This window comes from Triturus cristatus, chromosome 7 (genome assembly GCF_964204655.1).
Source record: "Triturus cristatus chromosome 7, aTriCri1.1, whole genome shotgun sequence".
Taxonomy (NCBI): Eukaryota; Metazoa; Chordata; class Amphibia; order Caudata; family Salamandridae; genus Triturus; species Triturus cristatus.
The window spans coordinates 1,225,987,687-1,226,000,882 of NC_140590.1; the positions used below are offsets into that span (position 1 = coordinate 1,225,987,687).

At 46.7% G+C, this 13,196-nt stretch overlaps 1 protein-coding gene across 2 annotated transcripts in view; it reads left to right on the forward strand.

Moving 5' to 3' along the window:
• Positions 1 to 13,196, forward strand: part of LOC146811661 (serine protease 27-like) — a 333,108-nt gene that overhangs the window by 155,812 nt on the left and 164,100 nt on the right. Inside the window, exon 1 of one of the 2 annotated variants that reach the window (XM_085618632.1) lies at positions 3,838 to 4,143. The exons of the other annotated variant lie outside the window; for it this stretch is intronic. Coding sequence (XP_085474758.1) covers positions 4,095 to 4,143 — 49 coding nt within the window. The 5' untranslated portion in view covers positions 3,838 to 4,094. Of the gene's footprint in view, positions 1 to 3,837; positions 4,144 to 13,196 lie in introns of those variants that run through there. 2 annotated transcript variants of the gene reach the window in all.

Genomic DNA, 13,196 nt, shown 5'->3' on the forward strand with positions numbered 1-13,196 from the left:
CCTTGTAATGAGAGCAGCAGCACCTTCTAGGGGCCATCTCGTGGTACTCTGCACCCTGCACCCTGGAACAAATAAAGTGCAACTGCACGGGAACACAGAGAAAGGGTGACTGAGGCATAAAGATGATGCACACCGAGAGGCAGCACCAGGCAGCTTAAGAAAAGTAAAACAAAACAGAAGACAAAGATGCCTGGGGGAAGGCACAGCAGCTCTGGGATAGCTGCTACCCAGTAAAGCAGATAGCAGCAAGTTTGCAACTACCTAGGTTGGGGGGGCAGACCTTAACAAGTGAATCTACAAGGAATCCGCAAAAGGACAGGCTGCCAAGATTGTGTGTGATGCGGTGACGCCTACTGGCCAGGGGTGGTCACTGCAGGAGAAATAACATCAGAGACTACGACGCGTAAACGGCAGGAGTGGTAGGGGTGGTAGGGGACACAAGCCTCAATCCTGGAGAACAGAAGATGCGCAGCATGGCACCCAGTGGCAGAAGCAAGCCATTGCAGAGGAAAAGAAGGGGTGAGCAACACTTACCAGCAGTACAAGCACCCATCAGTGGAAGACTGGAGACAGCGCACAGTTTGCGTGCCTGGTGGCAAAATGACACCACCGCAAGTGACCTGCGAAGACAAGCAAAGAGTGCACGGAGCGACGTTGCGCAGAAGTACTCCGGATGGGACAGGAAGAATCTCGAGAAGCGACTGGGGAGGACCGCAGAAGAGGTCAGAGAGCAGTGATCGCAGAAGTGGTCAGAGAGCAGTGACCGCAAAAGAGGTCAGAGAGCAGCGACTGCAGAAGAGGTCAGAGATTAGTGACTGCAGAAGAGGTCAGAGAGTAGTGACAGCAGAAGAGGTCAGAGAGAAGAGATCTGACAAGAAGTCTGGCAAGGAGAATGATGGAGGGGTCAGTGAAGAGGACGACTGAGGAAATGTCCAAGAAGAAGACCAAGGAGAGGTCCGGGACGAGGACCAGGAAGAGGTCAGAAGAAAAGTCTGGCAGTATCACCGAAAGTCAGAAGTAATCGAACAAAAGAAGGTCACGAAGACAGGTCCAGTCACAGAGAGAAGTGAAGGCTGTGTCCTAGTGTTAGGACAAGACCAGGGAGACACGTGTGGAGTGCATGCTACACGGAGAAGCCTGGTTAGGGCAAACAAGCATGAGAGAAGACCAGACTGCATCGTGAAGGAAGGAAAGAGAAGATAAAAGTTGAGTGGCAAGACGCCATGGTGAAGAAGAAAAGCAAAGGAGAAGAGTCAAGAGGTGCATGACAGGTCAACTCACACACCAGAAGGGAAACAACTGAAGGGAAAGGTGCAAAGTGCATGAACAAGGGAGCACAAGGCCTGGAGAACGTCAGTAGCACTGGGAGTAAACCATCTGCCTACGACTCCTCAGATCACCTGGTGACGGCAGAGGTGAGCAGCTTGGTTCATTGGTAACAACCACCTTTGGGATAGGATGGACACCAGACCGTGGATATCCAAGGGGCAAAGGCCTCAGGGACGTCGGTGGCAGTGGGTCCCGGCACGAGAGATGGACTATGGTGGTACGCTCTGCAAATTCCGGGATGATGGAGGTAGCATGCAAAAGGGCAGGAGCCAACAACACCCTTTCAGGCTGAGTGCGGGACATGCGAGGTGGCCTGTAGTAATTCCTCCAATGTAGTTGGAGTGACACGGTGGAAGTAGACCCGGTCCAGTGGAAGCCTAGTAGAAGAGGGCCCCCTCCATTCTGTGAGAAGGAACAACCCCGGGAGAGGGACCTCCGGGAGAGGACGTCCTGCAACTGCAAGCCTATCTGCAGAGAGCATCGATACTACCCATATGGAGAGAATACATTAACCAGGACCAGCACTCAGCGCGAATCCAGCCAAAAATATTTTTAAAAATGCTTTTTTTCGTCCCTCGGAGCAGGCCTAGGTGATCATGGCATTTCTACCCTGCACCCTTATCTTCTTTTTTAACCATTTTCTGACCCTTTTGCTTGTGACTCAGTTCAACTGAGTCACAAGATGGCTGCCAACACTTCTTGGTTTGGAGTGTTGGCAACTAATCAAAATGAAGCTCGTGATCGGGAGGGTTCGCGAATCCTCCTCGGTCACCAGATATCGATATTTTTAATTTTTGAATTTCTCAGGAACTTCTGAACGGATTTACACATTTAAAAAACAAAAAAAGGTCACTTTCTGAACCAAGACCTACCTTTTTTGCCAAATTTGGTGTAATTCCCTTCAGCAGTTGGGGCTATAGCTTTGTTTAAAGTTTCCCATGGAAATTAAAATGGAGAAAGCGTGTTTTGGGACCCCCCTTTTTTCTCGGCTCCTGCTCGACGAATCACCCCGAAAAATTTAAGATAGGAGCTGACCTGAGTGACCCATTCGTTTTTAAAATTTCGCAACGATTTGTCAAATGGCGCCAAAGATATTGGCAAAAAAAAACATATATTTTTCTTAGAAACATGGTAACTCTACCTACCGTGGAAAAGCCAGTTCCACCTTTAGACTAAGTAGAAATGTTTACCACAGAATGCTTCCACTCCCTTGCTGACTGGTTTGAGTATTTGTTTTAGAAGTAACAAAATATGTTCCTTGTTGCTGGGCATTCCATATCTTCTTCCACCCACATGAGATATTTGGTTGCCAATAATAATGTGCTTTTGGTGCGTGATTGATGTGATTCTGCAGAGGCACCACACCCTGAAGATGCTGGGGAATGACTTTGGATGACTCCCAAGCAACCCTAGAAAAACTCTCACTCATGCCCTAGTCACCAGCAAGTGCAACGATGGGAATAGCTTCTATGCCGGTATCACCAGGCAACTCACTAGAAGACTATGAATCATCCAGAACTCAGCAGCCAGACTCACGCTCAACATCCCACACAGAACTCGCTTCTTACCACACTTCAGGAAACTGCTCTGTCTCCCGATGCACAAACGCGCTCAATTTAAACTCCTCACACACATTCAAGACATTACACAGCTTAGGCCCCACCTACCTGAACAGTTGCACCTCCTTCCACCAACCACCCAGACACCTCCGCTTCGCAGGACTCCTACTCGCACACATCTCACGCATACATAGAACCTTTCTCTATCATTGTTCCAAAAGCGTGGAACAACCTCTCACTCCACATCAGAGCCACCTCCTCTCATCTTGTACTGCATTAAAAGCTGGCGACCGGGCTTTTCAATTAACCAACCTACCAAAGGCAGAGCCAGGCACACGCACTTGCTCAGCATCAGGGTACCCTTGCGGGTGAGATTGCACTTTACAAATACACATAGCACAGCAGAGGCACTTATACTTTAAGTAGAACTAAGGGTTTCACCCATGACACTTTTGACCACAAATCTCTAACAATTTAATTTACGGAGCCTGTTAAAATGGTCCTAATAATTATACAACTACCTTTTGTAGAGGTGTCCCGGATAAAATACAAAGTGAGTACGAAATGCACTGGGGCTCTTGGTCGCACATTTCAAGCCAGAGATTTCTCCCCTCTGATTGGGTAAAACAATGGTCCAGGTTTTGAACTCTACAGCGTTGCTCCCCACACACACAGAAACCCCACCCCTGCCGCCTAGCAATAGCTGCCAATGCCGGTTTAAAAACAAAACAAGCCACCAACAGCCTAAGCCTTAGGCCCTAAGAGGCGACCGAGAAGGGACAGGGTCATTAGAAGTTCTTCTGTTGCGTAACCCCGCCCTCCGGGGAGCCCAGTCACCCCTCACCTCTTTTCCATGCCCCTGGTAGTATTTGTGAGGCTGTCGGCATTTCCCTGCTGCACTCAGGTGGTTGGTTCCCTCCCTGGCCCTGGTATCTCCGCCCTGAAGCGCACCTGGGCAGTATCATCGAAACAGGTTCTGCCACACACTTCTTGGAGGACGAGCCGGACGACAGAAAGGCTAACTTCAGATACACCCTCTGGTTTCTAAACTCCTGAGCGTCGATTTCTTTGGGTGCGGGAGAGAAACACCGCTTCCCAACTGAACGCTCAGCTTTTCAAATCTTTTAGTCGTGTATTTATTGTTAACGTCGTGGTTTGTGTTTCACTCCAAATCGACAAGGAGACTGTCGACGGCTGGAAGAAGAGATGACCGGACCTGGCTTGGCGTTTATTCTTGTCGTTCACTTGAGCACAGGTAAGAGACCGTGGCCATCGCTGTAGCCTGTACCCTCCGTCACCAGAGTACTTACAACTATCCAAGCCTGTGCGCGTCATTCCCTTGAGCATAGGTATGAGGTCGGAGCTCTCAAATTTGACTTGCCCGCAAGTCAGCAGGGCCGTTTCTAGGTGTTTTACCGCCCTAGGCGAGAATTGAAAAATGCCGCCCCCTCGCTTTTACTACCATCACTCTCTCCCTCTGTCATCTTCTAGCAATTAATGCATTAGATATAATAGAACTTGTATTAAACATTAAACAATAACACAAATCAAACATTAAATAACTAAATGCGACATTCAACGACCATGAGTGACACTTTCTCGCGAGCAAAATCAAGCAGTGAAGACAAGGGAAACATATAAATATCAGAAATTACACCCATTTGAGCAACGAGAAACGCTGAGAAGATCTTAAAACTAATTGCGCGGGTGGCATGATGCCGTTTCTGTGCATTATTCATTGTAAATCTTGCATAAACATCACGTGTTTCAACATCCTTTCTAGATCATCACATTGCATATAGGTGGGTCAATACTTAAACAAACTATGTTACCTGTACATAACTGCTTTATTCTATTAACAGTGAAAGTGCCACAGCTCAAGTATTGAAATATCACACATAGGAACACTGCATACAAGGAGTACTGCACATAAACAACCTAAAACCTAATTAACTTCAGTTTTAAATATGTAACGGGCACAATTCTATGTTCACCTCTCCCTACTACCTTCAGTCGTAGCCATAGCTGATGCTCCTCAACAACACCTTGTCAGCTGCCCCACAAATTAAGTGAGACAGTCAGCTGACTCATGGACACCGCCACAGACAGACAGGCACTGGGCAAGCCTCTCCGGCAGTCACTGTGAGCCAGCAGCCATGGTGCTGTAATCTATTAAAAACGACTCTCATCAACCCTAATAAAAATCATGATTACCCCGAAAGCGGTCCGCGCTACCTGCCCAGCCCTGCAAGGGTGCTCAGCGAGGGCTGCAGGACACTGGAAGTCTTACAGGGAGGTGCTCAGAAACACGAGGATGGAAACGGAAGAGGTAGCTAAGAAACACGAAGTGCAGGAGAGAGAAATACAAGGCGCTGAGAAACATGGGTTCCTAATATGAGCAGTCTAGAAACCTGTGCTGGGTATAGGAAGGAGCTGAGGACATTAGGCAAACGTCACAGAGCATGATCGGACACAGAATTAAGGGCAAAAGGCTGTTCGTAAACAGAGAATAGTTCACAAGAACTGGGAAACTGTGTACATGACAGACTGTATTTTGCTACGGGAGGTGGGAGGCTAAATGTTTTCAAGAAGAAAGTATGAACAGAAGGTGATGGATGGATAGGGGACTAAATAATCTTTAAGACGACGGACACAGGAGAAAACACGATACAAAGGAGTCGCAGCGACTATCGAGAAAGTCTGTCTGGAATCAATCAATCAAATCAAGCTTTATTCGACTATTAGTGAAATAATCATAAAACCACAATAAGAACAAATTAAAACATGACGTATAAAAGTACATTCCCTGAGAAAACTAGGTGAGCAAAAGCAAAAATTAGCTAATTGTTAAATTCTCAGAATTAAAACCACAGTTTACATAGACATAGTCTTTCTAAAGGTGAAGACCGACTTTAAAAATGCGGATACAGATAAAATTATAAGTTCTTCCCCAAGCGATTGCATGACCAAAAATGCAGGGCGACCTTGATGCAAGCCTAATGATCTAAGGACAAGGAATAGCCATCTCTTCCTCTGAACTTGATAAAATTTAAAGAAAAATAAAACATGCATAGTGGTCTGAACTGATATCTCATCGCATGGACATTTGATTAGCACTCTAGACCAGTCATTTCCGGCTGGGAAGCTGAGTGATCTATGAATAATGCCCAACCTAAAACAGGTGAGCAAAAATCTGTCGTAGTCAGAGGTAACCAGTTTTAAATAGGGCTGCATCTCGGGGGAGATCAGGATGTGTTGATGGGCAAGAACTGTAATTCTGGTAATCTTTAAATGAAATCTAAGATTTTCAACAAAATGGAGACAACTTTGTTTAAATGCTTTCTTGTTTAAGCTGATTAAAATGGATGGGTTATCAAAATATTCCTGGTGGCCCATTTTGCACAAAAAATCTCTAACGTATTTCAGCCAGCCTATACAGAGAGCCCCAACCAGTCCGCAGCAATCGGTGATCATTTGGCGTTTCAAAATGGTCTGCTCTGTGGTCCAGATACGATGCCAGAGAAGATTTGGTTGAATACGAATAGCATCCGTTATATATGGTAAACCAAGTTCCATGTGGCAGTTAAAAGTAGACACACTCTCCAGGACAGCCAATAAAAAATTAAGAAATCTGTTTTCCGCCATCTGGAACGCGGTCACATCGACATAGCCCCAGATGGCCGCCCCATAGGTTGTGATAGCAACGCATTTGGCTTTATAAATTTGAAGTAATGCTGGGAGCGGGAGTTTACCCAGTTTCCTGCTAAAGTTAACCAAGGCTTTTAAGAAAAACAATTTCCTAGACTGAACGGCCTGGAATCAAGAATTTTTAAAACAAGGAGATTCTAAAAGCATTAAAGGCTAACCCATGGTGGTGAGGCATTAAGGCTCTCTTTGGGGCAGGGGAGGGGCAGAGCTTCCCGCTGGTGCCTGTTTCCCCATAAACTCAGTGTATTAGGTTGCATTCTGTTCGCTAACAGCTGGAGGCAAAGGCACTCCTATTCCTTCTAGTGGCCCTCCCAGTAATTTGTGATACTGGCATTAAAAGTTTGGGTTAGGGAAAATGTATATTACTACATAAAATGTCAATTTCTTTGGTAGTTGTGATTACATAAAATGAGCAAACGTAGATACTGAACTGCCTGTATTGCGGTATTGCCGTCCACATTCCGCTCTCTCCATTAAAAACGGGCGGAGCTATCGTTAGTGCAGTAGGCACAGTGGCACCGGGATCCGGGGATGGGAGGGCTTGCTGCATCCCAGGTTATGGCTGCCTTTTGCTATCTAAATGGCTGCCCATTTTCCTTACTTGTCTTAAGACCTATGGTGCCCCGCTGACAAACACATTATTTCAGACTAAATCAACCATCTGAGAAAGGAAGGTGGGTCAGTGATCTAGAATCCAAGTTGTTATTGGTCTATCTTCCAGACTAATTAAAATAGGGCCTAACTGTTAGAATTCAAACATGTGCACCTTTCAGCGGCATTCACAATCTGTGGGTGCTCCAAAAATAACAAAGGTTAGCACTTTAGGACAAGCACAAAATCCGAACATTTTTGGAGGGCCCACCTTTGTAGGACTGATCGACGGTTAAAATGTGTGAAGCAGAGATAACGGGTAGTACCCATGGTTGGCACTTTAATTTATAACGGGTATCCCTGCTCCTTGGCTATTACTGCACTCCTAGGAGCTATTCGTTTCTGGGAATTCTGAGGTGCTAGGGAGGAAGAGTCAGTGGGTTGAAGTCATCCAGTGGTGCATGTGCGCATGTATCACGAATTCAACATTACTGCTCGACTCACCGACACACAAAAATAACTATACCCGGTCCGCCCCCTCTCCCTTCCCTCGGACACACAGGTCACACCACAGCAGGGCTGTCACAGAGAGCTATCCAATGCTGCTCTGCTGAGTGATGCTGCTGACCTGTGTGAACTTCTGCTACAGTACAGGACACTGGCAGGCAGGTGATCATGACTGCGCTACAGTACAACTGCTAATTTAGCAAAACCAATACCATCCATTGCCAACCAAATAGCAGATCAATTATACACTTTCAGGGGGCACTGTGACTCACACTTGCTTTGCGTGGCTCACTGCAGCAATATGGCTGCTGCAAGGCAAGCTCGCCGTGGCCTTTCTTCCGACCTTAGCCTGGAAAGTTTTCTCAGATACTGTGACCTCTCTGCAGCAGCTGCAGCACAGTGTTGTACTGGGCACCACAGCAGCCGTAGGCCACGGTCCGGGTCGGGGGTTGGTACTGTCCAGGTCCGTTAGTCGCGTTGCAGTGCTTCACATTAATTTTAAAAGTAATGTAAAACTGCGTGCCAAGCATTCCCTCCAATAGAATTGTAGCCAACCCTCGCGCCACCGCAGAGGCAGCAGGATACCTGACCCCACCTATTAGTTTCTGCACAGCCTGTGTCGGGAATTGCTACAATGTTGGTAGCTATCTGCTGCTCAGCCAGCCCCCATAAGCCACCTGCTGGGAGCTGCACGCACGCTGCCACTCCACCAGGGTGAGACAGTTTCAGTCAGGAATCGGAAACTAATAGCAGTTAATAGCATATTTTTTGCTGCCCTCCCCCTTTTGCCGCCCTAGGCGGCCGCCTAGTCCTGCCTAATGGTAGAAACGGCCCTGCAAGTCAGTAACTCATCCAGTACATCTGTGCGTATTTGTGGTGTGGGTGTGATTTTTTTTTTTTTTGCTTTGCAGCTTGGGACTTGTCCGGATTATCCCTTATAAAATCAGAAATACAAGTCCCAGCATGCAAAGTAAAAATCTTGACTGGATGAAGGGAGATCACAACCTTCAGAAAGCGGAGTGCAGAATGGATCAAGCTGAAACTTTTATCGCACAATGAGCACACAAACAAGATATACTGCAGAGTGGGTGACTGCATTGGAGTCCCAGACATATCAGAGTGATAAAAACCCTTGAAGACGGCGGAAGTCGATCACGTAGAAATAATATCAGAATTCGTGACGTCAGTCCCGGAGATCCCCAGTATAAACGTGGAGAACGATGTCAAGGCGCTTCTCATACGCATATTGTCAGAACATGGGAATCTCGATATTTAACTTGATAGGACATAGTGATCTGGAAGCATTTCCGATATGACAACAGATGTACCTAGGAGTTCATTCATTTTTTCAAACACACGTATTCTCATTACCGCAGCAAGGACACAATAAATCAATTTCAAGGAGTTAAAGGCCACTTCTGTGAGCTGTCAACTGTGACACTAGCCAAAAGAAGGGAATTTTACAACATTGCTTCAAAGACAGAAGCCCACATTCATCTATTTTACAGCCTCTTCACATAACAACCATTCACACATCTTTCTGTGTTTTGTGTTGCAGAAATTGTGCGAAGGCAGATATCTGGATATGGTGCCATTTGTGTGTTAGAGGATGGCATGTCGTATCTCACCCCCCCCCCCTACATCAAGCATTGGCATAGCCAATAGGTCTTGCCTTTGGGACCTTATAAGTGTTTAGCCAGAGCTATTGGCTTTGCCAATGTCTATAAACTGTGATGTAGAGCAGTGTGGGTGCTGTACAGTATTTTGAAAAGCTACAATGAAAAAGCACTGAAGGAATTTGTTATTTTATATATAACGAAGAAGATATTATGTAGAACTGAACGACCCTATTAAAAAAAGAATCGACATAAAAAATGTCTTCTAGTTTTTTTGTTCTTGCAATGCTGGCAAATTCCTGGCCTGTTCTAATGCTTGTTACAGCTTTTTTATTTAATTAGCTGAGACAAGCATAAACAGTGCTGTTAGTGAGGTGGTGTTGAGCATGTGCGGAGGTGGTACTGCACTGGTGCTGAGCTGTTGCTCTGGTGGTGCTGCGCTGGTGCTGATATGGTGCTGGGACTGAGTAATGCTGTGGTACTGCACTGGTGCTGAGCTGTTGCTCTGGTGGTGCTGCGCTGGTGCTGATATGGTGCTGGGACTGAGTAATGCTGTGGTACTGCACTGGTGCTGAGCTGTTGCTCTGGTGGTGCTGCGCTGGTGCTGATATGTTGCTGGGACTGAGTAATGCTGTGGTACTGCTCCGGTGCTGAGCTGTTGCTCTGCTGGTGCTGCGCTGGTGCTGATATGGTGCTGCGGCTGAGTAATGCTGTGGTACTGCACTGGTGCTGAGCTGTTGCTCTGGTGGTGCTGCGCTGATATGTTGCTGGGACTGAGTAATGCTGTGGTACTGCTCCGGTGCTGAGCTGTTGCTCTGCTGGTGCTGCGCTGGTGCTGATATGGTGCTGCGGCTGAGTAATGCTGTGGTGGTGCTCGGGTGCTGATGAGTGCTGTAGAAGTGGTTCTGAGAAACGCTGACTGTAGCTGTACTGATGCTGAGGTGGAGTTGAGTTGGTGCCACAACCCCCCCCCCCTCCCCCCCCCCCCCCCCCACTGAACACAATACTGCCCCACTGAGAGAAACTGGCACAGCCTTTAGCTGCAACCGAACTGTGCACTGCTATAAGCGCCTGGATGTCACTCGATTCAAATTATGTGCTAGAGAAGAGTAATATGCTGCCTGAAAAAAAAGCCATATCCTGGAAAAAGCAAACACTCAAAGGGAATGCAAGATTAAGTAAAGCATGTGCAATGTAAGCCGGAACAACATGGTTACCTTAACACTTTTGCATTCGTCTTTATTCAGAAATCAGTGAGTGTTTTTGCCTGAAAAGTTAAGGACATGACAACAGGGCCTGGAAGGGACGGTTTCAATGTTCATTGCTTATATCCTTACAAAACGTAAGCAGTATGGTTGAAAAAGACTAAATCCCTGAACACAGCTGCAGTACACACTTTATAAACTAAAATAAGGAAAACATCTGAAAAGGATCACATTAAACATTTTCTACTCCATACATCAACCAGGTATTGCAGGACCGCCAGGAATGGTGCACGGTCCCACCCCAGGGAAAACAATGTTGCTCACAGAAAGGCGAGAAAACTAAAGTAGCGATTCACTGGCAAACTCTGTAAAGTGGCGCTAATGTGTTTGGGTATGAACAAAACCAATCTGGTTAGTTTGCAACCACTCTGTCTTGCTTTATTTAGTTACTTTTCGTATTTTAAAACTTTTTTTTTCTCTCCGTCCCGAGGCTGTACTTTGTAATAGAAAAATGGTAGATAAAGAGAACATTTCCAGCAAAAGTGTTTTTTTTTTCTTTTTTTGGATACATTTCTCAGGGCAACGAATGAAGGAAAGGAGAGGGTAAGAGCAGTTTTTTGAAGTCCCAGTTTTCAGCAAGTGAGGAGTGAAACAGAGACAGAAAGTGAGGGGGGGGGGTACATCTGCCAGAGGAAGAGCAGGAGAAGTGGCCAATGTCGTTTTTATGCAGCCCTTGCCAGGCGTGCAATGCCCATTGGACTGAAAGGGCTTCAACCCCCCCCCCCCCCTCGTGTGTGTCAGCCCTGGGTGAGACAGCTTCCGGGACACACACACAGCCGCACCCGAGCACTTCACTGGTCTTTAAAAGACCATCTACTTGTTAAGGAGGCTTTGTTGTGTTTTCACGCCTTCTTAGAGCCCCTGCAGCTCCACTCTGCCGATTGCTTGAAGAATTAACCCCCCCGAAATTTGGCTCTAGTTGCACCTCTGGCCCTCACCCATAATATAAAGTGAGAGCAGAAGGGAGGAAGCGGCTGCTGAAGCAAGGGTGTATGAGGGTTAGCCGAGCCCTGTTACTCTGCCGCCTGCTGCTGCTCCTGGGCCACAGCCCCCTCCTCTTTGATCCTCCACGGCAGCACCAACAACGACGCCAGGGCTCATTGAAAATGGCAGGGTTCTGTCAAAGCTGTGACATAATGGGCTGGGAGCAGCAAGAAGGAGGCAGCTGCACTGCTGATAATCGGATTGGAGGTCAGGTGCCTGGGGGCTCTGGCAGGGCCGGTCTGGCCATAGCGGGCACTGGGCGTTTCCCCGGTGGGCCGCTAGGGTGGGGGCCAGTTTTGGGCCCCTGGGGGGCATTTTTGTTTCCAGGGGTCGGGAATATCGGCCCCCTGTAACAAAATCGCCTGAAACTGGCCCTCGCAAACTGCTCGGCTGCACTCTCCCCTCAGCCCAGGGGGGCCTGCTGAGCAGTTTGCCAGGGCCGGTTTCTGTCCCCAGTCCCGTCCTGGGCTTGGCCCTCTGAGAGGCCTGTGGATGGATGGGGCAGGGGAAGGAGCCACTGAGTGCGGACCGGGACTCAGGAACGTCACGGAAGGGTGCAGTAATGCCACGGACGCCAGCAGCGAAATGCGTACCTTTTTTTGCAACTATGCTGTCAGTTCTGGTGAAGCAGAGAGCAAAAAATAAAGACACACCGTAGCCACTGAAAAATGGTGAAAAAAAAATCCCTAAACATAAAGCAAAAAAGAGGAAGCAGACAAGTTCTGCGGCAATACTCCAGAGCCCACGAAGTACACAAACCGATAATCCTGCAGCGTAAGCGCTCTAGGCTCAACCTAAAAAAGGTTGGGGGCATGCATAGGATGGCAGATATGCCTGCTGAAAGTGAAGAGGTTTTGGACTTGACAAGGGAGTGATGGGATGGTTCATACCTCACACTGGCTAACATGGGCCCTAAGGTGGGGGTCCTGTCTAGTGGAGAAAGTGTCTACTTTAAATATGTTGACAGATAAATGCAATATTGTTCTGCTTATATTTATGCTGTTGCGAGTTCTCATGGAGGTGGTCATTACCTTTTTCCCTGGCCTGGACATTTTTGTACTGTCATATTAGATAATAATGAGCAATTATAAATAAAGGGGTTTAAAAAGAAATGGCTCTTGGCTGATTTGGCATTGCCATTCAGGAACTTGGCCGCAAAATAATGATGGGAAAATACTTGGTAGAGATTCTAAGGGTGAGGGAATAAATTGGTAATAATTATCTTGTTTATTGTATTAAACTGTATATGTATGTAAAATGTATGTATTTTGTATTGTTGTAAATCGGATTAGTCGCTTACTGTTCATAATTTGCGTATGTGAAGTTACTTTTGTATTTTAAAACGGTATTGATGGTTTCATTGTTCTACACCAAAATAAACATTGCATTGAAGTGAAACAAAGTTTCTTTGATGCCAATGTGACAATTTAACTGGTTATTGCGTTAAACCCTCTTTTGCTTGCTCTATTTAAAAAAAATAATCTTTGTTGTGGGCTGCACTGTAATCCAGAAGTTCATAGCGACTGGATGATCCCGCTCTGCTCACAGCTCTGTTGGTTCTTTTGCATACTTAGAAATGAATGTAAGTAGTTTTGGGTTTACGGACCTTGTGAACCAACCTTCGTGCCTTCCCTGTC